The sequence below is a fragment of the Haematobia irritans genome, chromosome 2, assembly GCF_050003625.1.
Source record: "Haematobia irritans isolate KBUSLIRL chromosome 2, ASM5000362v1, whole genome shotgun sequence".
Classification (NCBI taxonomy): Eukaryota; Metazoa; Arthropoda; class Insecta; order Diptera; family Muscidae; genus Haematobia; species Haematobia irritans.
In genome coordinates this window covers 121871771-121898706 of record NC_134398.1, presented here as the reverse complement: position 1 = coordinate 121898706, position 26936 = coordinate 121871771, and the positions used below count along the sequence as shown (strand labels likewise).

Genomic DNA, 26936 nt, shown 5'->3' with positions numbered 1-26936 from the left:
AGTATTGAGAATACGTCCGAGGCTTCCAGACTACGGAAGGTTCTAGCATCCACCAACTCCGCTCCAGGTTTCATTAAAAGATCGGAGGGAAATTGGACAACGTCCAGTGAGGAGACGCTGGAGGTACTATTGGACACACATTTTCCTGGAAATCAGACGGTTGAACCATGTACTGGCGGTGCCACAGTTGCTCAGCGGTCGTTTCCTGTCGAGGAAATTGTATCGGAAACTAGAATAAGATGTGCGCTAAATAGCTTTGGACCATTCAAATCCCCCGGACCTGATGGAATTACTCCGGCGGAGTTACAAGCTGTAACTGACAAAATTATCCCCTGGTTGTCAGTGATATATAAAGGATGTATCAACTTATCATATATCCCAGGAAAGTGGAGGGAAACAAAAGTCGTTTTCATACCTAAAGCGGGAAAAGCCTCTCACTCGAGGGCGAAGGATTTCCGACCAATCAGCTTATCCTCATTCCTACTTAAGACTCTGGAGAGGATGATAGATATTTATCTTAGAACTAGCATCGATTCAAGGTTGTTCTCGAAAGGACAGCATGCATACTCGAAGGGCAGGTCTACTGAGACCGCACTACATGAACTAGTCAGCTTTATTGAAAGCTCACTATCTGTCAAAGAATACACAATCGTGGCGTTTCTAGACATCGAAGGGGCGTTCAATAATGTCCATCCGAGCTCGATATTAAATGGACTGACAACTCTGAATGTTGATCCATGTATACTCAGGCTGTTAGACGAACTGCTAATGAAGAGACGTATTTCAGCCACACTAGGACAAGCAAACATACAAAGGTATGTGAACAGAGGCACTCCCCAAGGAGGAGTTCTATCACCTCTTCTTTGGAATGTTGCTATAAATAGCCTTCTGGTTACTCTAGAAAAAGAAAGGATAAAAGTGGTGGCATACGCAGATGATGTGGCTCTGGCAGTCAGGGGAAAATTCCCATCCACAATCAGAGATATTATTCAGAGGGCCCTCCGGATGACTGAGAAATGGGCGAAAGACAATGGTCTTGGGGTAAATCCTGCAAAGACAGAATTAGTCATGTACTGCAACGATCGCAAAACTCCCACGGTTAGGCCTATTTCCTTACGGGGTATTGAAATTCCCTTTGGTGAATGTGCAAAATACCTTGGCGTTATTTTGGACAGGAAGCTGAACTTTAAGCTTAATATTGAAGAAAGGGCGAGAAAGGCAACTGTAGCTTTGTACTCGTGCAAAAAGGCAATAGGAAAAAAGTGGGGACTTAAACCAAAAATTGTGCATTGGCTATACACGGCAGTGGTTAGACCTATAATGCTATATGGTGTTGTAGTCTGGTGGCCGGCACTTCAGAAACCGACTTGTTTAGATAAAGTTCAGCGTATGGCGTGTTTGTGTATTTCAGGCGCATTCAGCAAGACAGGAACAAATTCCCTTAATGTCGTGCTGCATCTACTGCCTTTAGACATTTGGCCAAACAGTCAGCTGAAACAACGGCTGTGCGGTTGCGCGAACTATCGCTGTGGTCGGAAAAAGGTTACGGTCACAGTTCTGTCCTCAAAATAATGCCAGATGTGCCTAACGTAGTGGATTACACTTTGGCGAGTCCACTTTTCGACAAAAAGTTTGAGACTCTAATCCCCAACAGTGAGGCGTGGTGCACACAGACCCCGGGGAATAAAGAATATATAGATTTTTACACTGATGGCTCCAAATTGGATGGACAAGTGGGGTTCGGAGTATATTCTAATGATCTGGAACTTCGAATAGCGAAAAGATTACCTAATCACTGTAGTGTTTTTCAGGCTGAAATATTAGCAATAAGAGAGGTGGCGAATTGGCTGAGAAGTAATGTTCCAAAAAATGTGGGCATTAATATATACTCAGACAGTCAACCTGCAATAAAATCCTTGGACACCGCGCGATTTTTTCTTGCAACTACCAAATTGCACACAGTTTTGTATCTTCTTTGGGATATTATCGATAGTTTCGTATCATCTCGTATTGTAATAAATATCCTAATATTTCTGAAGTCTCAACTTTTAGACGTCATTTATCTCTGGTGTCTATGTTCAATGTAGTAGTTAAGTTCTGGAGAGTTCCTGTTGGGAAGCAAATCAATACGCACATTTCCATCTGCATTCGTGTTTCACAATATCTTTTTTTCCCAATTTTTTTACGTATTAACATTTATTGTGGAATATAAAGAAGTTCGTTTGCTATTCTTACACACGAAATTATTTCGTAAATCATGGGTTTTGAAACTTCTGCGGACGAATACAATTATGAACTAACTAGCTTATTCATTTTATAGGCTGTTCCGTATTTCAAACGTTAAAACTTCCCTGCCAGCATTTCAAAGTTCCATTTCATCCTCAGACTCGTAAGTGGCACTACAAAAATCGCCAACTGTGATGGGACAAGCGTATCAAAAAGTGCAAAATGTACATGAAAGTATTTTGCCATCGCTATTGTTACAAAAGCCATTTTATATTTTGTGAAACGCCAAGCGCAACTATCTTATTATAATTTATTTAAATAAAAACGAAAATGAAGGGCTGAAAACATAGTTATTACGCTTAAAATTGTGAAAGGTATATTGGTGAACGATTTTCGAATTTCCATATGGAGTAAAGTGATAGTTTTTCAGATATGTTTCCAGACACGCTGTCTCCAATGATAATAAACAAACTAGTCTTGTGTCGTTCCGGAACGAACTAGTTCCTAAGAACGGTGCACTAAAAGGAACGACTGTCACTAGTTCCATCTCTTTCGTTCTCATCGTTCCTTTTGTCACTTAGTTTTATCTTCAATTTACGCTCCATCGTTCCGCGGATCGCAGTTTGAATTTTGTACTTCTGTTTGAGCTATTTGCCAATTCATTCCATCTCAGGCTCTTCACAAAAGGCAAAAAAATGTAATCCAAAAATCCATCCAATGAGCTTGGCTTTCTGAGTTTACTTACTTCCTTAAATTTTTCATTCCATTCATTATTTTTTCTTACTATATTGCTATAAACTATTTGAAGTAATTTAACTCAATTTTCCATATTTTTGTATGTTTCAATTGACCACCAATTTCGTTGCACAAAGTAAACAAACAATGTCATGTCTGTCTTTAGTATATGACAGTGATGACAAATATAAAAATCCGGAACGATGGAACGATTTGAAGGAACTAGTTCCTTTGTACAAAAGGAACGATGAGTCCGAATCACTACGGTGAACGATTTTGCCCAAGACTACCCTCGATGTCTAGAAACGCCACGATTGTGTATTCTTTGACAGATAGTGAGCTTTCAATAAAGCTGACTAGTTCATGCAAAACGGTCTCAGTAGACCTGCCCTTCGAGTATGCATGCTGTCGTTTCGAGAGCAAATTGAATCGACGCTAGTTCTAAGATAAATGTCTATCATCCTCTCCAGAGTCTTAAGTAGGAATGAGGATAAGCTGATAGGTCGAAAATCCTTCGCACTCGAGTGAGAGGCTTTTCCCGCTTTCGGTATGAAAACGACTTTTGTTTCCCTCCACTTTTCTGGAATAACAGGTTGGCTGATAAGTCCCGGGTCTAACAAAGAAAAACTCATTTTTTTGTCAAAATTCGTTTTTATTATTCAACATAGTTCCCTGCAAGAGCGATGCAACGATTATAACGACCTTCCAATTTTTTGATACCATTTTGGTATTACTCCTTCGGTTTTGCCTCAAAATAAGCTTAAGTTTCGAGGATCACCTCTTAATTGCAGCCAAATTTTTTCCCTGCGAGGTCTGAGAACAAGAAAAAGTCGCTGGGGCCAGATCTGGAGAATACGGTGGGTGGGGAAGCAAGTCGAAGCCCAATTCATGCATTTTTGCCATCGTTCTCAATGACTTGTGGCACGGTGCGTTGTCTTGGTGGAACAACACTTTTTTCTTCTTCATATGGGGCCATTTTGCCGCGATTTCGACCTTCAAACGCTCAATAACGCCATATAATAGTCACTGTTGATGGTTTTCCCCTTATCAAGATAATCGATAAAAATTATTCCATGCGCATCCCAAAAAAACAGGCCTTTGCCAGCAGACTTTTGAGTCTTTCCACGCTTCGGAGACGGTTCACCGGTCGCTGTCCACTCAGCCGACTGTCGATTGGACTCAGGAGTGTAGTGATGGAGCCATGTTCATCCATTGTCACATATCGACGGAAAAACTCGTGTGTATTACGAGTTAACAGCTGCAAACACCGCTCAGAATCATCAACACGTTGTTGTTTTTGGTCAAATGTGAGCTCGCGTGGAACCCAGAGACAAATATGAGCACTGTGCAAGGTATCGAACACTCAGTGGAGCGGATTACTAAGGTCTTCAACATCTCACTGAAAGCTACTTGCCCTGGAAGGAAGCCAAGGGAGAAAAGTCGACCACCATGGTGGTATACGGAGTTAAGTAATATGAGGAAATCCAGCAGGAAGCTCTTTAACAAAACAAAGTCCACTAGAGTTCCTGAGGTTTGGGATGCTTACAAGTAGAATCTGAGAGGATACAAGGGAGAACTGAGAAAGGCTCAGCATAACTCTTGGAATGATTACTGCAGCAGTATTGAGAATACGTCCGAGGCTTCCAGACTACGGAAGGTACTAGCATCCACTAACGATTTGAAGGAACTAGTTCCTTTGTACAAAAGGAACGATGAGTCCGAATCACTACGGTGAACGATTTTGCCCAAGACTACCCTCGATGTCTAGAAACGCCACGATTGTGTATTCTTTGACAGATAGTGAGCTTTCAATAAAGCTGACTAGTTCATGCAAAGCGGTCTCAGTAGACCTGCCCTTCGAGTATGCATGCTGTCGTTTCGAGAGCAAATTGAATCGACGCTAGTTCTAAGATAAATGTCTATCATCCTCTCCAGAGTCTTAAGTAGGAATGAGGATAAGCTGATAGGTCGAAAATCCTTCGCACTCGAGTGAGAGGCTTTTCCCGCTTTCGGTATGAAAACGACTTTTGTTTCCCTCCACTTTTCTGGAATAACAGGTTGGCTGATAAGTCCCGGGTCTAACAAAGAAAAACTCATTTTTTTGTCAAAATTCGTTTTTATTATTCAACATAGTTCCCTGCAAGAGCGATGCAACGATTATAATGACCTTCCAATTTTTTGATACCATTTTGGTATTACTCCTTCGGTTTTGCCTCAAAATAGGCTTAAGTTTCGACGATCACCTCTTAATTGCAGCCAAATTTTTTCCCTGCGAGGTCTGAGAACAAGAAAAAGTTGCTGGGGCCAGATCTGGAGAATACGGTGGGTGGGGAAGCAAGTCGAAGCCCAATTCATCCATTTTTGCCATCGTTCTCAATGAGTTGTGGCACGGTGCGTTGTCTTGGTGGAACAACACTTTTTTCTTCTTCATATGGGGCCATTTTGCCGCGATTTCGACCTTCAAACGCTCAATAACGCCATATAATAGTCACTGTTGATGGTTTTCCCCTTATCAAGATAATCGATAAAAATTATTCCATGCGCATCCCAAAAAAACAGGCCTTTGCCAGCAGACTTTTGAGTCTTTGAGCCAGCAGACTTTTGAGTCTTTCCACGCTTCGGAGACGGTTCACCGGTCGCTGTCCACTCAGCCGACTGTCGATTGGACTCAGGAGTGTAGTGATGGAGCCATGTTCATCCATTGTCACATATCGACGGAAAAACTCGGGTGTATTACGAGTTAACAGCTGCAAACACCGCTCAGAATCATCAACACGTTGTTGTTTTTGGTCAAATGTGAGCTCGCGTGGAACCCAGAGACAAATATGAGCACTGTGCAAGGTATCGAACACTCAGTGGAGCGGATTACTAAGGTCTTCAACATCTCACTGAAAGCTACTTGCCCTGGAAGGAAGCCAAGGGAGAAAAGTCGACCACCATGGTGGTATACGGAGTTAAGTAATATGAGGAAATCCAGCAGGAAGCTCTTTAACAAAACAAAGTCCACTAGAGTTCCTGAGGTTTGGGATGCTTACAAGTAGAATCTGAGAGGATACAAGGGAGAACTGAGAAAGGCTCAGCATAACTCTTGGAATGATTACTGCAGCAGTATTGAGAATACGTCCGAGGCTTCCAGACTACGGAAGGTACTAGCATCCACTAACGATTTGAAGGAACTAGTTCCTTTGTACAAAAGGAACGATGAGTCCGAATCACTACGGTGAACGATTTTGCCCAAGACTACCCTCGATGTCTAGAAACGCCACGATTGTGTATTCTTTGACAGATAGTGAGCTTTCAATAAAGCTGACTAGTTCATGCAAAGCGGTCTCAGTAGACCTGCCCTTCGAGTATGCATGCTGTCGTTTCGAGAGCAAATTGAATCGACGCTAGTTCTAAGATAAATGTCTATCATCCTCTCCAGAGTCTTAAGTAGGAATGAGGATAAGCTGATAGGTCGAAAATCCTTCGCACTCGAGTGAGAGGCTTTTCCCGCTTTCGGTATGAAAACGACTTTTGTTTCCCTCCACTTTTCTGGAATAACAGGTTGGCTGATAAGTCCCGGGTCTAACAAAGAAAAACTCATTTTTTTGTCAAAATTCGTTTTTATTATTCAACATAGTTCCCTGCAAGAGCGATGCAACGATTATAATGACCTTCCAATTTTTTGATACCATTTTGGTATTACTCCTTCGGTTTTGCCTCAAAATAGGCTTAAGTTTCGACGATCACCTCTTAATTGCAGCCAATTTTTTTCCCTGCGAGGTCTGAGAACAAGAAAAAGTTGCTGGGGCCAGATCTGGAGAATACGGTGGGTGGGGAAGCAAGTCGAAGCCCAATTCATCCATTTTTGCCATCGTTCTCAATGAGTTGTGGCACGGTGCGTTGTCTTGGTGGAACAACACTTTTTTCTTCTTCATATGGGGCCATTTTGCCGCGATTTCGACCTTCAAACGCTCAATAACGCCATATAATAGTCACTGTTGATGGTTTTCCCCTTATCAAGATAATCGATAAAAATTATTCCATGCGCATTCCAAAAAAACAGGCCTTTGCCAGCAGACTTTTGAGTCTTTGAGCCAGCAGACTTTTGAGTCTTTCCACGCTTCGGAGACGGTTCACCGGTCGCTGTCCACTCAGCCGACTGTCGATTGGACTCAGGAGTGTAGTGATGGAGCCATGTTCATCCATTGTCACATATCGACGGAAAAACTCGGGTGTATTACGAGTTAACAGCTGCAAACACCGCTCAGAATCATCAACACGTTGTTGTTTTTGGTCAAATGTGAGCTCGCGTGGCACCCAGAGACAAATATGAGCACTGTGCAAGATATCGAACACTCAGTGGAGCGGATTACTAAGGTCTTCAACATCTCACTGAAAGCTACTTGCCCTGGAAGGAAGCCAAGGGAGAAAAGTCGACCACCATGGTGGTATACGGAGTTAAGTAATATGAGGAAATCCAGCAGGAAGCTCTTTAACAAAACAAAGTCCACTAGAGTTCCTGAGGTTTGGGATGCTTACAAGTAGAATCTGAGAGGATACAAAGGAGAACTGAGAAAGGCTCAGCATAACTCTTGGAATGATTACTGCAGCAGTATTGAGAATACGTCCGAGGCTTCCAGACTACGGAAGGTACTAGCATCCACTAACTCCGCTCCAGGTTTCATTAAAAAATCGGAGGGCAGTTGGACAACGTCCAGTGAGGAGACGCTGGATGTACTATTAGACACATATTTTCCTGGAAATCCCACGGTTGAACCATGTTCTGGCTCTGCAACAGAGGCTCAGCGGTCATTTCCTATGGGGGAAATTGTATCGGAATCTAGAATAAAATGGGCGTTAAATAGCTTTGGACCATTCAAATCCCTCGGATCTGATGGAATTACTCCGGCGGAGTTACAAGCAGTGAATGACAGAATTATCCCATGGTTGTCGGCGATATATAAAGGATGTATATATTCGAGGAAAGTGGAAAGTCGTTTTCATACCGAAAGCGGGAGAAGCCTCTCACTCGAGTGCGAAGGATCTCCGACCAATCAGCTTATCCTCATTCCTACTTAAGACTCTGGAGAGGATGATAGACATTTATCTTAGAACTAGCGTCGATTCAATTTGCTCTCGAAACGACAGCATGCATACTCGAAGCGCAGGTCTACTGAGACCGCTTTGCATGAACTAGTCAGCTTTATTGAAAGCTCACTATCTGTCAATGAATACACAATCGTGGCGTTTCTAGACATCGAGGGGCATTCAATAACGTCCATCCGAGCTAGATATTAAATGTACTGGCAACTCTGAATGTTGATCCAGGTATACTTAGACTGCTAGACGAACTGCTAATGAGAAGACGTATTTCGTCCACACTAGGACAAGCAAACATACAAATGTATGTGAACAGAGGCACTCCCCAAGGAGAATTTCTATCACCTCTTCTTTGGAATGTTGCTATAAACCAAAGATTATAGATTTGAGGAAGATGGGAGATTGGCTTGCGTCATACCAAATGTTGCATTTACCAGATTAGTTTAATACATGTTTGTAATCTTTTAGTTGTTTTTCGTTTTTATTTTTTAAATGAAAAATGTAATTTTCTTAATGAAACAATGTTAAATTTTAGGCAACAACAAAAAAAGTACATTTTCCCCTTTATGGAAATCTATTTCGTGCTCTTAATTTCTTTTTATTTCCATTTTAATGCTATGTCAATACTTGTCGTATACGCGTTTGGTTCGTGTATTAAACTAATGTGGTAAATGGTTTGATGTGCTCAGTAGCCAATCTCCCATCTTCCTCTTCTATAATCTTTGGCTATAAACAACCTTCTGGTTTCCCTAGAAAAGAAAGGATAAAAGTGGTGGCATACGCAGACGATGTGAAAATGGTATTGGAGTAAATCCTGCAAAGACAGAATTAGTCATGTACTGCAAAGATCGCAAAACTCACACGGTTAGGCCCATATCCTTAGGGGGTATTGAAATTCCCTTCGGTGAGTGTGCAAAATACCTTGTCGTTATTCTGGATAGGAATTTGAACTTTAAGCTTAATATTGAAGAAAGAGCGAGAAAAGTCACGATAGCTTCGTACTCGTGCAAAAAGGCAATAGGAAAAAAAGTGGGGACTAAAACCTTTAGACATTTTGGCCAAACAGTCAGCTGCAACAACGGCTGTGCGGTTGCGGGAGCTATCGCTGCGGTCGGAAAAAATTTACGGCCACAGTTCGATCCTCAAAATATGCCAGATGTGCCTAACGTAGTGGAATACAATCTGGCGAAACCACTTTTCGACAAAAAATTTGAAACTCTAATTCCCAACAGCGAGGAGTGGTGTACACAGACCCGGGGGAATAAAAGATATATAGTTTTCTACACTGATGGCTCCAAATTGGATGAACCAGTGGGTTTCGGAGTATATTCTAATGATCTGGAACTTCGATCATTAGAAAAGAAAAGATTACCTTATCACTGTAGTGTTTTTCAGGCTGAAATATTAGCAATAAGAGAGGTGGCGAATTGGCTGAGAAGTAATGATCCAAAAAATTTTGCCATTAATATATACTCAGAAGTCAACCTGCAATAAAATCGAAAACGGTCGTCGACTGCCGCAAATCTCTCAATGAGATGGCTGAGCAGTACAATATTCACCTAAAGGCCGGTACTCTGTTTGTTGGTGCGAAAAAAGTTCCAATCAATCATTGTTTCGCGTTGAAAAATTGTAGAGTTGACAATATTTTGAAGGAAAAAACAGCTATTTTTGGACTTTTTTGCGCTTATTTCATCGAAATGTTATTGACAACATCGTAAAATGTCACGAAATGATTACATATACATACGCAACTAGTGTCTCGATTTACACACGCATACATAATAATTAATTTGAAAAAGGAGAACCAGAATAAGATATTTTGCAAATAACTTTGGATTTAAAAAACGAATTTTAAAATGCAGCATTTTATTTTTTGGAACATAGAAATTAATTGTTGTGATTCCATTCGTTGCTACCACGGTATTATACATGTTGGTTGAAGTGCTAATGCTTGTTTTGCGCCATTCACATTGCAAATGGCGCCATGTTATGAAAATACTGACTGATCGATTTACGTCAGTTTTTCAACTCGAAAAAAAACAAAGTATCACAAATGAAAAAAATTTCGCTAGTTTTTCGCATTTTTTGGTTTTGTATGGAGTACCGGCCTTAATATGGGTGCCTGGCCATAGGAACATACCGGGGAACTGCGAAGCGGATGAGTTAGCAAGGCTAGGGACTACCTTACATATTCCAGGGGAACTAGAATCTGTTGGTATGCCCCTGGCTACCTGCAAGATCTTACTGCGTGAGAAGCCTGTTATGATGGCAAATGTTCGAGGGAGAATTGCAAGGGTTGTAATAATACCAAGCAAATATGGCCACATTTAAACTTAAACCGCACTCCTGATATCTGCTATAACGGGTCGCTGCGTGATAGGCGATTTTGCAAATACTATTGGTGCGAAGTATAATGACTATTGCATGAGCTGTCATCTCGACTCAAATTTATCCACCAATTAATCAAAAATATCGGTTTAATTAAAAAATGTGTTAATATCGTCGTTATTTTGACCAAAATATTTGATTTTGAGTCTTCCACCCACAATCAATTTGAGTGAAACGTAAATTCGATTGTAAGATTGGTTGTCTCATTTCCATTCGAATAACTTCAAATTGATTTTATAATGGATAATTGTCCGCCGCCGAAGAAACATATTTACATCGGCTTAGCCGTGAAGCCGCTGCCGCCGGAGGCAAACATTTAGTGTCAGTATAAATAAATCAAAATCGGCTTCATTCTCTGGTCGCACTACAGACCTTAGGCATTTTCATAATTACCATAGAAATGATATTTATAAATTTAACAATAGGGCTGTTTTCTTTTTGCACTGGATGCAACATTTGTATGAGCTATCCAGAACATCGTTGCACTGGTGTTCTATCCAGAACATCTCATCAGTGCAAGTCGCGCCGATGTTGCCAGATTTTATTTTGATAAAGGGACCCCAATAAACACAAACGTATGAAAAATGCTAAATTTCAACAATTTTTCAAACATTTTTTCAAAGGATTAGGGTAATATTCAAGTTGAGAAATTGTTGAGAAAATCGCGCTCTCAACAAAAACAGACATTACCCTCAACAGTGAAATTCAACACATTAGCAATAATAACTCAAGTGTTATCCTCAAATTGAAATGCATCGCTACTCAACAATTTGTCAAACAATTTTCGACGCGAGTCAAACTCAAAATTAACATCAGGGCTGTTTTATTTTATCACTGATAACCAGTGCTAAAATAAAACGCAAAAATTTTTCAGTTCAAATTTCGATTTTGGTTGGCAACACTTTTACCCCAGCTGTCAAAATGAAGTTTTTTGTTTACAAATAAAAATGGAGGTAGTGACCACCAATTTATAGCAAAAAGTGAAATTAATAACATTAACCCCCATTTTCATGAAGCTCCGTTAGTGCTACGTTACCTAACGAACTTTTAAACTGTGATATCTACATATCTGTCATTTTGCGTATATATTCCAAACGCCAGTTAGAAACTTAACTGCTGAAAATTTTTCAGTTAAAGTTAACCGGAGAAAAGATATTTCCATTTTTCTTTCTGTTAACTGGCAGTTAAAGCATATCGGAGCTACATGAAAATGGGCGTAAATATAGATATCAAAAACAAACAAAAAATAATTAGTCTTTCAATTGCCATTACCGAATTAGTCGTAAAAAGGAATCATACAGAAGAAGGTGAAGCGGCGGTGTGTCCAGCAGGTGATTTGGACTCTGATTATTCGAGTGGTGGTGATTATGAATGGTCCGAAGAATTACAAGGTTTAATTCTGTCCTCATTCTATATTGGTTACATTGTAACCCATATTCCTGGTGGTCTCTTGGCTGAAAAATTCGGTGGTAAATGGACTTTGGGTATTCTATCGACGGCTATTTTCACTTTGGTACACCAATCGCCATTACCGAAGGGGGTTCCACAGCTCTTATCATTGTTCGCATATTGATGGGGTTGGGCGAAGGTACTACTTTCCCAGCTTTAAGTGTTCTACTATCATAATGGGTCCCTCTAAAAGAACGTGGAAAATTGGGTGCCTTGGTTTTGGGTGGTGGTGGTAGGTACTATATTGGCTAATTCCCTATCCGGAGTACTTTTGGATGCCTATGATTGACCTATTGTATTTTACCTCTTTGGTAGTCTTGGTGTTTTATGGTTCATATTTTTCAGTCTCTTATGCTTTAGTGATCCCGCCTCTCATCCCTACATCAAACCCAGCGAACGTGATTACTTGGAAAAAGAAATGGGCTCCATTGTTCGCAATGAAAATCTTCCACCCACACCCTGGAAGGCTATTTTAACTAATTTACCTATGATTGCTTAAGTCTGTGCTCAAATCAGTCATGATTGGGGCTTCTACATTATGGTTACCGATTTACCCAAATATATGTCTGATGTTATGCAATTCTCCATCAAAGCTAATGGCTTGTATTCATGTGGATTTTCTCGATTTCATCTGGTTTCATTGGTGATTGGTTGATGGCCAAAAAGATTTTGAGTATTACAAATACCCGTAAAGTGATGACTGCTGTTGCTGCATTTGGTCCTGCTATTTTCATGGTTGCTGCATCCTATGCTGGTTGTGATCGTGTTGCTGTTGTGGCCTTCATTACAATTTGTAATGTGCTTTCTATGCTGGCATGAAACTTAGCCCACTTGATATGAGTCCGAATTATTCGGGTACATTGATGGCCATCACTAATGGTATTGGTGCTATAACTGGTGTAATTACACCATATTTGGTGGGAGTTATGACACCAAATGATACATTACTGGAATGGCGTTTGTTATTCTGGGTGGCTTTTGCTGTTCTCTGTGGTACTGTTGTAGTTTATTGTATTTGGGCTTCGGGAGAAGTTCAACCTTTCAATGATCCACCAGCAGTGAAAGATATTGAAAACGAAGAACGTGGCAAAAATAAGGAAAAGAATTAAATTCCACAAGACTGTTTGCAAAACGACAACAGAAATGCAGTAAATGGATTTAGTTTTAACCTAAGTCCAAAAATTAAAAAAAAAGTTATTTGGTACAGATAACTTGGAGAAACAATAAATCAGGATTAATTTAATTTAATGATGTCTTGCTACCAAATGTGTATTTAAAGGAGATAATTGATTTATTCTCAGAAAACAGTATTTTCACTGTTTTCAGTTTGTTTTTATTTAAAAAGCACAAAACGTTTAATTTTAAAAACAATCGAACTAAAAGCCGTAAAAATGGTATCATCATTTATTCTATTTTATTAAGCCAACTGCCAAAAAATTTGACAATAACAATTGGAAAATTACCGAGAAGTATTTATTTTTATCATTACAAGTAAGTCATTATAACTCATCGCAATGTAATGCAACGTGTAATGAAAATTGATGCCAATTGTAATGGGTTGTGGTTACCTAGTTTTTTCTGGGTAACTATGGCAACCGTGCTTGGAGACAGATAAGTGTATGGAGTTAAAAACAGACTATGTAAAAAATAAATTGATACTTTTTCTTAAAAATGTTATTTATTCAGGATTAAAAAACACACACTTTTTATTAAGGTTGTTTCGGTGCTGATGGAACCTTAAATTGTAATGATTTGCTTAAAACAATCCGAATAGAGTATGTAATAAAAAAACAAATATTCTTACAAATGAAAAAAATATGTTTGTATGTATATATGTGGTTTAAAATAACAGTTGACAAGCATGTAAGCAAATGCAATGCTTTTAAGAAACCTATAATAAAATTCAAAACGAAATGAAAAAAGCGAATAACTTGTAGTTATATGTGTTGCTAAAAAGTATTTTTTATGTGTACTTGGAGTAATAAAAAGAACGTTAACATTTTTGTATGATGATTATTCAAAGCGAATGGTTTTTATGTACAGTTCAAATATATTTCGGATATGTTACTATAGATTATGCGTTAATATTTAAAAATCCATTTTGAATGCAAAAATAATTGCCCATACTATACAAAGAAATTTAATAGGTAATCCTGATGGGGGAGCAAGTAAATACTCTATACACTACCCCATCATCCTGATAGCCATGTAAAATTTCTATTTTAAGATTTAAACTAAAAAGCGATTGTTTTTAACAGACAGATGAAAATGAGACATTTTCTGATCTTAATTCCATAAATATAAAGTTTAGGGGCATCATTATTTCTATAAAAAAAACAAAATGATAAACATGCAAAATAAAATCTAAAAATAGACCAATTGATTTCAAGCATAATTGTCTTATATCGATGGAGTAACAATCTCTAAATTATCTGCATATTTTCAATTTATTGATAAACCAAAAAGTTATCGGTTTGTGTAATTTTCTGAGCGAAACTTTTACCCATTTCAGTGGGGGCACTAAAGGCTATTTTATCCAAAGGTATTTCTTCACCATATATCGTATTTAATTGCACTGCTTGTATCAATTTGGTAGCGATGTGGAATCGCCTATGTAAAGGGGAAACCCATATGCGTGAAATGCCACACCTAAAATCGGAAGGAAATTAAGAATTTTTTACTCGTTTGTTTGTTTTCATTTGTTGTTTGAAGGTTTAACTTACTTGGCTTCAAATTGTTCTTCTGTGCAACAATCAACACCATCCACACACATATATTTGTTGGCCTTTTCCAGTGGTTGGACCAAACATGAGCCCACAATTTGCATTTTTCTTACGGCGAAATAGGCAACAAACATTTTTGGTACAATGTACGACGAAAAGCCCCGCTTTTTATCGACAATTTTTAATATATCCATTAGACGTTCCTTACGTTTCAAGGCAGTTGATTCTGTTAAGCGGATAATGCGACCATCGGGCCCCATTCGGGATATATGGCCATGATGTCCTCATCTATCCAACCCTTAAATTGCAAAACATGAAGAGAGGCGTGAAAATCACGATGGAGTTTTTCTTCTTCGTGTTCATGGACTGTATAGATTAAGCCGCATTGTTTGCACTGGTGGGCTCCAAACTCTTTTTGTCCAGCATCTATTTGATACTGATCATGACCTGCCTGCCTGCATTCCAGGAGCGAGGTTGTTTTCGTTTAGTTTCTGGCACAGCCAATGGTTGACAACCTCTCATTTGCATTTTTCTCGTCTTCTGCAATTTTCTTTGCCGCCTTCGAAATTGTGGTTTGGGAATATAGTGGAGTTTCATATACAACTTGGCTATATTCATATTCGCCCTCGGAGAGAATTTCAATAGACATATTTTCATAAGATTCCACTGGTATTAAAACATAAAGAAAGAGGTTTACGCTTAGCTATTTAAGCATTTGTTAGACAATAGTTCTATCTTTCTATAAGGGTCACAATTTTATCAAACCCCAATATAAAGCACTGAATTCACTAAAATACCTGAAAGTTTTGAAGGAGTACATCTTTGTTCTATTCCTACATCTAATGAATGTTAGTTGGAAATTGTTGGCTGCCTTCCAAACAACTCTTCCAATTCATCCATGTATGGAACACAAGTAGCACCAGCGCCTGTGCGCCCAGCATTGTCTTTTGCAGATTTATAGGCCCTTAGTAAAGATTTCATTTTATTTTCCAGGCTTTCTGGCGTTATGCTGGTATCCTAGTAAATGGGATGTATTAAATATTAAATTGTAAATATGATTCTAACCTTAAACCCTTGAAAAATCATGTCCTCCAACACACATGAATAGGCGCTTATTTCTCTACGAGGATCTTCAATATCCTCTTTCCTTGCACTATAGCACGATAAAAAAGGAGCGTTTCAGATTTGGTCCACCCTCTTCGTTTCCTATAATTTATAAATAAATTATTAAACAAAATCTAGAAATATTTCTTGTACTTACAATTTCTGCGACATGTTTGTTATTTATTTTCGTTTGATATTTTCAGTAGTTGCCAATCCAATTTTTGTAGTTGCCAATCCAATTTTTGTAGTTGCCAACTCATATTTTGACAACTACAAATGAACAAACGTGGGAGTAATTTCTAAAAGTGGACTGTAGTTAATAATGGTAAACTCCCAGAGTTGTGAATGCAGAAGCCAAGACCAGTGACCAGAAAAAATAAAGAAACAGAAAAAATTCAAGATTCAGTATACAATTTCAGATTTATTGCTGGTGCTCTCAATTATGCTGCTTACCGTCTTCGATGAAGATGTACAAGTGAAGTTGAGAATTTTAACAATAGTCTAATAAAGCAATTTTAGTTAAACAATTCAGTAATGAAAAGGACAACTATTTTAATTCATTTGAGCAAAACTCTTGTTGTAGTACGGATAAAAAATAGGGTTGCCGTTTTGGCTGAATTTAAAGTTATTTCATTACAATTCAATAATTCATTTATATAGTAGATACTGCAGTTCAATAATAAATTCAAATAATTCATAATTTTTTAATAAAATAAAAATAGTAAAATTGTTGAACTAGATTCAACATTCCGGCCGCCTTGCAGGAGTGCAACTTTAATACTGATGAGCCCCAGAAATCGTCCATCCAAATATGGTGCTCTGTGCTATCGGCATATTGGACGAGGTCTGAATAAGTCCAGCTCGCAAAATTTTAGGGAGCTGGTCGTTGCCGACTAGTATTTCTATATCCTTGGGCTGATAGTAATGAGGGTCTGCCAGATCGGTGAGGTGAGTATATATGTTGCGTAGCTTTGGTTCATTAGTACACTTCGGTAGAGCGGTGGGGAAACTCGATTGAATTCGGCAAGTCATTTGTATTTTTATTAACGGATCATGGTAAGATTCTAGATTCACGGTACAGTAATCTTGGTGGTTACGCTTTATGGTGTGAAGCCGTAGTCGATCGACCAATGACGGAAGAGCCAAAGTTTCAGTCAGACCTGAGCTTAAAAGTAAACGGACCTTTGCCGGACCCTTCGAGGTAACAGCACGCGCCAACGCCGTTGGCAAGAAAACATGCGTTCTCCGTCGCTGACTTAGCCGTTCGTTGAAATGAGAACGTTGGCGGCGATTGACAATTGTTTCTTTATGTCGTGGTTGGCGGTCGTTGCGTCGAGTGGAGTTTCCGGAAGCCTTTGGTTTGTTAGATTGGTGGCGTTTATGTGAAGAAGCTGGAGTCGGTTGTTGGTCCACGTGTACCAAAGTGTGATGGCCTTTCTGGCATACAAGACACCTTCCTCTTGACCTACACCATTCACGAGTATGACCGGTGCATAGGCAATTGTAACAAAATCCTCTAGTACGAATCACTTCACGTCTCTCGGGGACTGGCATTCCTAGGAATCTGGGACAAAACTTCAAGATGTGCCTCTCTTGGCAAATGCGACATTTTGGTGAGGTAGATGTGTGGCTAAAATATGTAAGACTTATTTAATGTGTGAACGGATAGAACTGAAAACTAAGCAGGCAGTATACACAGTTTAACTAGTGGACGGACTACAGTACCATTTTTTGTTCGAATTTCCGCAACACGAATTTTAGAATCAGTACCAGAAAAAACTTTTATCACTCTACCTAGACACCATTCAGTTTGTGGAAGATTATCTTCTTTCACAATAACAAAGTCATTTTCTTTCAGATTTTTCTGCGCAGTCTTCCATTTGTATCGTCTTTGCAGTTCAAGAAGATATTCTGATTTCCAACGCTTCGCAAATTGCATTTGCAAAGTTTTCAGTCGTTGCCAGCGATTTAAAAGATTCAAATTGTCAGAATATTCCTCAGGTACTGCGATTATAGCAGATCCTCGCAATAAATGACCAGGTGTGAGTGGGTTCAGTTCAAAGGGATCCTCACTGATAGGTGAAAGAGGTCGAGAATTCAAGATGCTCTCAATGCGAACAAGTAATGTGGAGAATTCTTCGAAAGTAAATTTCAAATTACAAGCTACTTTACGCAAATGACTCTTCATGCTCTTCACTGCCGACTCCCACAATCCTCCCATGTGTGGTGCGTGCGGTGGAATGAACTGCCAAGAAAACCCATGCAGATTATACTTTTCAGATATCGACTTCTGTGCATTTTTCAAAAATATCTTATATTCAGTGGCCAGTGCTCTACTTGCACCAACGAAATTGGTGCCATTATCAGAAAACATTTTGCTTGGGAATCCTCTACGCCCTGTAAATCGATTAAAAGTAGAAAGGAAAGCCTCCGTTGTAAGTTCTGAACAGGCTTCCAGGTGAACAGCGCGAGTTGACATACATACGAAGATGGCCGCATATCCCTTTTGTAATTTGGCGTTTCTAAGACGCGAGGTTTTTATTTCAAAAGGGCCTGCGAAATCAACGCCAGTATGTGTAAAGGGCAAAGAAAAGGTGCATCTTTCAGTTGGCAATGAAGACATTATTTGTGTGCGAATTTTACTTTTATATATAGTGCAGGTGCGACAGTTTCTTATACAGTGTCTTATTATACTTTTCAAACGTATGATGTAAAATTCTTGTCGAATGGCTCGTAACATCACTTGATGCTCAGAATGCAGTAACAGTTTATGAGTATATTCGACAAATAGCTTGCAAAATCTGGATTTTTCAGGTAAGATTATCGGAAATCGTTCGTTATAACTTAGATCAGAATTAGATAGTCGACCATTCACTCGTAATAATCCGTTTTCATCAAGTTTCGGATTCAGTGCAAGTAATCTACTTTTAGAATTAATGGGCATGTGATTTTCAATAGCATTATATTCAGTTGAATAAAATTTGCGTTGAGCTTGTCGTATCAGATTAAATTTTACAAATTTTATCTCTTCCTTGGTAATAAAATCAGTATTCATTTCTGGAATCCTTATCTTCCTACATTTGCTTACAAATCTATACATGTAGCATAACACGCGTAGCGCTCGATCAAAAGATGAAAATCGATCTAGAATATCTTCAATCTGAGTGTCAGTATGAAAAGTTACGATTTTCCGTTCAAGACTAGGTTCTTTGAATGTAACAGATTTAGGCCATAATTCAGAGGGACTGGTTAGCCATTTTGGACCGTGCCACCATAATGAGTTATCATTCAATTCTGATGCTGTGCAACCACGAGTGCCAATGTCCGCGGGATTTTCGTTAGATGAGACGTGTCTCCAGGTAGCATTTCCAACATTTTCAAGAATTTCAGAAACTTTATTGGCAACAAATGTCTTCCAGTGAAACGGTGGTTTGTCCAGCCATGCCAAAGTAATAGTAGAATCAGTCCACAGAAAAATATCAGAAACAGTGAGGCTCAAATTTTTACAGACAGTTTTCAAAAGTTTAGATAACAGTGCGGCTCCACATAGCTCCAATCTAGGCAAGCTTACAGTTTTCAATGGGGCCACTTTGCTTTTTGATACAAGTAAATTTGATGTAACAGTATTATCAGTTGATTTGGTACAGATATAAAGACATGCGCAGTACGCCTTTTCTGAGGCGTCGCAAAATCCGTGAATTTGTATTTGATTTCCAAGTGAATAATTTAACCAGCGCGGAATCTTGATATTTTCAATGTTTGGGAGATTTGATATAAAGAAATTATATTTTTCGAACGAATGCGGTTTAACTTCTTCGTCCCAATCAGTCCCATCAATCCAAAGTTGTTGCATAAGTACTTTAGCTACGACAATTATCGGTGCCAACCAGCCAGCTGGGTCAAATATCTTTGCAATTATCGACAAAATTTTTCTTTTCGTTAAAGGGTGGGAAGGTACAGAAATATTGGACACCTGGTAGTGGAATGAGTCAGTCATTCAGTCACAACAACAATTCAAGATTCAGTATACAATTTCAGATTTATTGCTGGTGCTCTCAATTATGCTGCTTACCGTCTTCGATGAAGATGTACAAGTGAAGTTGAGAATTTTAACAATAGTCTAATAAAGCAATGTTAGTTAAACAATTCAGTAATGAAAAGGACAACTATTTTAATTCATTTGAGCAAAACTATTGTTGTAGTACGGATAAAAAATAGGGTTGCCGTTTTGGCTGAATTTAAAGTTATTTCATTACAATTCAATAATTCATTTATATAGTAGATACTGCAGTTCAATAATAAATTCAAATAATTCATAATTTTTTAATAAAATAAAAATAGTAAAATTGTTGAACTAGATTCAACAACAAAATTATCTTACCATGGTAACTCTGGTGCGACTTGCACTGATAGTTGCACTGGATAGAACACCAGTGCAACGAATCACATACAAAAGTTCCATCCAGTGTAAAAAGAAAACAGCCCTATCGTTGCAAATACTTTTCAACCTAAATTTGTATGAATGATATCCCCACTTCAAATTGAAAGTCAAAGCCAAAATTCTATGAATTTTGTATAATTTATTCATCTTCATCAAAATAAAATATATAATAATACACTACATAATACACTATAATACCAATTGATAAATAATAATCTTATTAAACATATCAACAAATAAGAACAAAAAAACAAACAACAAAACTTTAAATATCTTAAACATTATTTAACACTTTTGCATTGATAATTCGTTTTCCTTCCTTTTGGTGTCATAAAACAGCATTAAAATTTATTAACATGCGGGCAACTTGAAATTAGGAACGTCTGGACCACGTGTTAGAAGTGATTTCCAGCAGAAGGAATTCACAAAATATCCATTTTAAACTGATAATAGCATATGAATTAAACTGACGATGTGATGCACATTTTCATCCAGAAGTTGTTGATTTCAACAATTTGTTGTTTTTAACAATTTTAATTGGTTGCACTTGTAATGTTTCTGGAAACATTGCAAGAATGTAGCATCCAAAGATTTTAGTTTTCTGCAAACAGATTTAAATTTAGTGACTTCTCTAAAGTGTTGATTTAATTTTTCATATTGTCGTACCAATTATAATAAACTATTTGAAGCAGTTCCAGTTAATTGTCCACCATTTTTTCATCGGTCAGTTTTTTAATGTTTTCAAGAACGTAGAATCCATAATTTTAGTTTTCTGCAAAGAGATATACATTTAGTGACTTCCTTAAAGTTTTATTTCATTTCTTATTTTCACTTACCTATTTTTATTCACTATTTGGTTATTTGTCTAAAATTTTCCATTTTTTTAATTTCTTGCAATTGACCACGAACTTCGTTGCATTTTAGGGTAGTGTTTTGTCAAAGTTTTCTCATATTATCTTCAACACCTTGTCAAAGATTTCGTCAACATTTTGGCAAATTGGAAGTAATTCGCAAACAATTTGAAGATGTATTGAAGATGAGCTATTTCAAGTCAAGTTGAATTTATGTTGAAAATTATATTTACCCTCCAACTGAAAAGTTGTTGCATTTGAAAAACGCTCATCCTGTGTTTATTGGGACGCTTCATCGATTCACAATAGCACTTTATTGTGACTAATTTATCGAAAAACATGTAATTCAAAGTGGTATAGTGTCATAAATAATCGCAGCAGTAAATATTTATTACTAATTGGAGCATTTCATACATTAAAAATACAAGATTTCACTTCTTTTCTGTGATTGTTTTTAAACAGCTGATGACAGTGTTGCATATTTTTGGAGATGTCCTGGATAAACGAGTACTCTGTTTTCTTTTAGTCCTTCACAGCTTAGGGTATCCAGTGCTAAAAGAAAACAGCCCTGTTGGTGCATATTATTAAATTTTCTGAATAACACATCTCTTTATGGTGTTAACTTCCATTCAGGTAGTGACATGTTTCAATTTTCTTGCATATTTGAGGTTGATTTACTGAAAGCGTTGGCTAAGGTCAGATCCGGAGCGGTTGGTGTGGATTGTATTCCAATAAGATTTCTTCGTCTTATTTTTCCCTACATTTCTCGACATTTACTTCACTTTATTAATCCTACCCACAGGTGTGGAAAACGGCCCGTGTTGTTCCAGTACCTAAAAAAGGTGATTCGTTTGAATTCTCAAACCTCAGACCTATTAGCATTTTACCGGCTATGTCGAAGATAGTGGAACATATTATCAATGAAAAAATTTTGGAATACGTTGATGCCAGTCGCCTTCTTCGATCCTTTCAATATGGTTTTAGACGCGGCTTTAGCGCTACTACTCATCTGTTGCATCTTACAGATCTAATCGGTGTTCTTGTTGGTATTGATTTATCAAGAGCATTTGATACCATTCGCCATGCGACTCTGGTTGATAAATTGCGCAACAAGTTTATTAATATCATCCTATTTGCATGATCGATCACAGTTTGTTGCGATTGGGTCCAGGGAGTCGTCGGTCCGACAAGTTTGTGGGGGGTTCCGCAAGGGTCTGTCATAGGACCGTTATTATTTATTATGTATATGAACGATGTAACTGATTCGATTGTATCTCCTGAATGCAACTTTTTTGCTTATGCTGATGACATTCATGTATTTTTTAGGAGTAGCGATATGTCACGGTTAGAGGCTAGTGTTAACGTGACCCTGGGGTATCTTGCGGACTTGCTGAGTAGAAATGGACTTAATATTAATGTTATTAAGTCTAATGCCATTCTATTTAATGATCATGGACGAGGTAATATTAGGATATGTATTGGTACAACTCCTGTCAATTTTGTTAATGAGATGAGGTGCTTGGGTGTTGTCATTGACCACAGGTTGGAGTTTGGCACTCACATAGGTGGGATCCTCTCCAGGTTTATGTTTAAATTGCGTAGATACGTATATGCCTCGATCTATTCGCCAGAGTGTTGCAATGGCTCTTCTTATACCCCATGTTAATTACTGCATTTAGATTATATCTGCAACATCTGGCCTCCAGCTTTCAAGGATAGAAAATGCAGTTAAATCAATAGTTCGATATGTCCATGGTCTCAGGAAATATGATCATGTATCGGTTTATGTTAGTAGCTTTCTTGGTCTTCCATTTGCACGCTAAACGACCTTCCAATTTTTTGATACCATTTTGGTAGTACTCCTTCGGTTTTGCCTCAAATAAGGCCTCAGTTTCGGCGATCATCTCTTCATTGCAGCCCAATTTTTTTTCCTGCGAGCATCCTTTTGAGGTCTGAGAACAAGAAAAAGTCGCTGAGGGCCAGATCTGGAGAATACGGTGGGTGGGGAAGCAATTCGAAGCCCAATTGATGAATTTTTGCCATCGTTCGCAATGACTTGTGGCACGGTGCGTTGTCTTGGTGGAACAACACTTTTTTCTTCTTCATATGGGGCCGTTTTGCCGCGATTTCGACCTTAAAACGCTCCAATAACGCCATATAATAGTCACTGTTGATGGTTTTCCCTTCTCAAGATAATCGATAAAAATTATTCCATGCGCATCCCAAAAAACAGAGGCCATTATTTTGCCAGCGGACTTTTGAGTCTTTCCACGCTTCGGAGACGGTACGAGTTAACAGCTGCAAATTCCTTTTTTTTCCCATTTTTTTCACAATAACAAAAGTTGCTTCACAAAAGACGCTCTATCTCACAAACTAATTGACTTACAAACGTCAAATTTTGACACGAATCATTTGAAGGTTGGTACTATATAAAAATAATATGCATTTAATACTAGCGACGCCATATATGTGTCAGACCGGGGACTTATCAGCCAACCTGTTATATACTTACTTTATTTTTATTTCTACATTTATTAGATCTCAATTTGTGAATTGTATTTTTATTACATTTAAGCTTTCTCTTCATGTGCCAAAATTCAGTAGTATATTTTAAGTAGAGTGAATAATTTTATATTTTTCTCTAGCCGTATGCAAAAGTTTTTTTCTTTTATTCAGTATTATGAGATGTAATATAGTTTTATTTGGTCTGTTTCGGCTTTTTATATTACGTTGTTGAATAAATAAATAAATAAATAAATAAATAAATAAAAAAACATTTTTTTTTGAGAGATTGAAACTTTTGAAAAAGGGGCACATATTATTGGAAAAGTGGCACAAAATCGTAAAACGTATACATTTAGTGGCACCGGCCAAAAAGAATGGCAAATTTTCCACTAATGTGGCGCAACGGTAACGCTGATACCAGTATGATCAAAGATTGACATACATTTTTTTGATATTCGGTGTCGATTATAAAAAGGAGTATGCAGTTCTTGTGATAATTCTACAAACAATCGATAACATAGTCTTCAATCCCGTATGGAACTATGTATAACGAATCAACATCGATATTTTTGCTACAGAAAATTAAATATATTATATATACAAGTAAAATAAATACCCAATAAACACATGATGAGCGTTTTTCAACATAAATTCAACTTGACTTGAAACAGCTCATCTTCAACACATCTTCAAATTGTTTGCGAACTACTTTCAATTTGCCAAAATGTTGACGAAATCTTTGAAAAGGTGTTGAAGATAATATGAGAAAACTTTGACAAAACACTACCATAAAATGCAACGAAAAAAACCATGTGTTTTTCAATACTTATTTGTGCAACGAAGTTCGTGGTCAATTGAAAGAAATAAAAAAACGTGGAAAATTTTAGAGAATAGTGAATTTACTCCAAATAGTTCATAATACTACACGGGTGAAAAAGACTGTTTTTCATATGTTTGGCTATAAACATTATATGTTTGGAACACAAATTTTTAAACACAATATTTTTGAGTGCAAGCATATAATGTTCATAAACTAGCATAACATGTTTGGGACATATATGTTAATATGTTAGAACATATTATGTTTGGGACATAAAAAGTTTGTAAATATAATATGCTTGGATGCAAACATATATTAATTTAGAAATAGCCTATAAACATATATGTGTTTAGTAGCTTGGAGCGCTATATAACCGGGAGCGATATTGAATTAAGTTGGTGGTTGTTGCTTGTTATTACAAAATTAACATTTTATTTTTCCTTGGGCAATTGATCAGCTACTTCTTTGATCCTTACAAACTGTGTGGTCCGCTGTTCGAATCCCCGTCCGGCAAAAGGTAAAATTAAAATAAAAAAAATCATAAAATTGAATAATTTCTTCTACAATGTTTGTATTAAGGTGTGTACTATGTTCGTTTTTCGAGTTGAAAATCACTATATTTTCGCGATTACTTTTCCTGAAATAATCAAAATTATAAATGAAAACAAACATATTCCCGTAAAGTCATGCCGAAATCTATAGGAACAAGAAATTGCGCATCAATTGAGTTAATTTATCTGCTTTATATTGCATTGTTTTAGTAAAGTAACCGCGAAAATTTCAACTCGAAAAGCGAACATAGTACTTACCTTTACAGAAAAAGGTGCTAAGAACTAAAAAATCTCGTGGAAGTGAGAAAGATGTCGGGGAATATACAATTGGGCAAAAACAAAATTTTGAGCATTCAGGTCGAAAACCTATGTTGTTAGCACCTATATTACCTGTTTATTTTCATAATTCATTATGATTGTAAATATATAAATAAATAAATAAAATTTTGAGCACAATATTGTTTGGGAGAATTTTTTTAAGCATTTTAAGGTGCAAAATGCTTCCAAACATATTATATGGTCACATAATAACATATTGTTTTTTGAAAGACAACATTATTGAATTTGGATGCAAAAATACAAAATGTTTGGAACTTAGACTACCCAAACATATATTGTTTAGACCAATATGCTTTCAAACATATTATATATTGGTAGAGATCAAACATATAAATGTTTGTGCAATACCCAAAAATGTATATGCTTGAAGCAAAATATGTTTGGGAGTATATGTTACAGAAGCGATTTTTTGTGAGGGTGTAGGTAAGTGAAAATAAAAAATGAAATGAAACTTTAAGGAAGTCACTAAATGTATATCTCTTTGCAGAAAACTTAAATTATGGATTCTACGTTCCTGAAAACATTAAAAAGCTGACCGATAAAAAAATGTTGGACAATTAAATGGAACTGCTTCAAATAGTTTATAATAATTGGTAAGTCAATATGAAAAATTAAATCAACGCTTTAGAGAAGTAAGTAAATTTAAATCTCTGCAGAAAACTAAAATCTTTGGATTCTTGCAAACATTAAGAAGTTGACAAATGAAAAATGAGTGGCTTATCGACAAGAAAAAGTTTCCACATACGTTTTAAAGTGCAACGAAAATTGTTGCACTTTAAGGCCGGTATGCACCTCTAGCGAAAAATTTCATTCCCATAAAAAATGCATTGCTATTTATGCTAACGAAATTTTCGGTAGCGTTCAATTTCGTAAGCTGATACGCACCTCTAATGAAAATAACAGCGTTGTCAAAAGCATATTTTGGCAGCAAACATTTAATTTATTACAATCATTGCGTGCGTAAAAGTTTTAAAAGGTCTGTAAATAATAAACAATTTATTTGAGGAATATTTGGAACATATATTAACAATTTTTAAAAGCGATTAGCTCCCAATAAACACAAACGTTTGAAAAACGCTAAATTTCAACAATTTTTCAAACATTTTTTCAAAGGATTGGGGTAATATTCAAGTTGAAAAATTGTTGAGAAAATCGCGTTCTCAACAAAAAACAGACATTACCCTCAACAGTGAAATTCAACACATTAGCAATAATATCTCAAGTGTTATCCTCAAATTGAAATGCATCGCTACTCAATAATTTGTCAAACAATTTTCGATGCGAGTCAAATTCAAAATTAACATCGTTGAAAATACTTTTGAACCTAAATTTGTATGAATGATAACCCCACTTCAAATTGAAAGTCAAAGCCAAAATTCTATGAATTTTGTATAATTTATTCATTTTCATCAAAATAAAATATATAATAATACACTACACTACATAATACATTACAATACCAATTGATAAATAATAATCTTATTAAACATATCAACAAATAAGAACAACAAAAAAAAAAAACAAACAAACAACAAAACTTTAAATATCTTAAACATTATTAGTAAACACTTTTGCATTGATAATTCGTTTTCCTTCCTTTTGGTGTCATAAAACAGCATTACAATTTATTAACATGTGGGCAATTTCAAATTAGGAACGTACTGGACAGCGTGTTAGAATTGATTTCCAGCAGAACGAATTCACAAAATATCCATTTTA

The 26936-nt window shown here is 37.1% G+C and overlaps 1 protein-coding gene, 1 long non-coding RNA gene and 1 pseudogene across 3 annotated transcripts in view; 2 read left to right on the top strand and 1 right to left on the bottom strand.

Moving 5' to 3' along the window:
• Nucleotides 1-26936, top strand: part of LOC142226179 (uncharacterized) — a 248939-nt gene that overhangs the window by 4925 nt on the left and 217078 nt on the right. The window lies entirely within an intron of this gene.
• On the top strand, nucleotides 11451-13193 carry LOC142226162 (putative inorganic phosphate cotransporter; annotated as a pseudogene).
• Nucleotides 13437-15806, bottom strand: LOC142226163 (N-acetyltransferase eco-like). 2 transcript variants are annotated; one of them, XM_075296052.1, is made up of 4 exons: nucleotides 15672-15806; nucleotides 15404-15623; nucleotides 14607-15272; nucleotides 13437-14532 (listed from the first exon to the last, which is right to left on the bottom strand). In XM_075296052.1, the coding sequence occupies exons 3-4, from the start codon at nucleotides 14864-14866 to the stop codon at nucleotides 14331-14333; spliced, it is 462 nt and encodes a 153-aa protein (XP_075152167.1). In that variant the 5' UTR covers nucleotides 14867-15272; nucleotides 15404-15623; nucleotides 15672-15806; the 3' UTR covers nucleotides 13437-14330. The 2 variants fall into 2 exon arrangements, with proteins under 2 accessions (XP_075152167.1, XP_075152166.1); XM_075296051.1 differs by having other exon boundaries at nucleotides 15404-15806.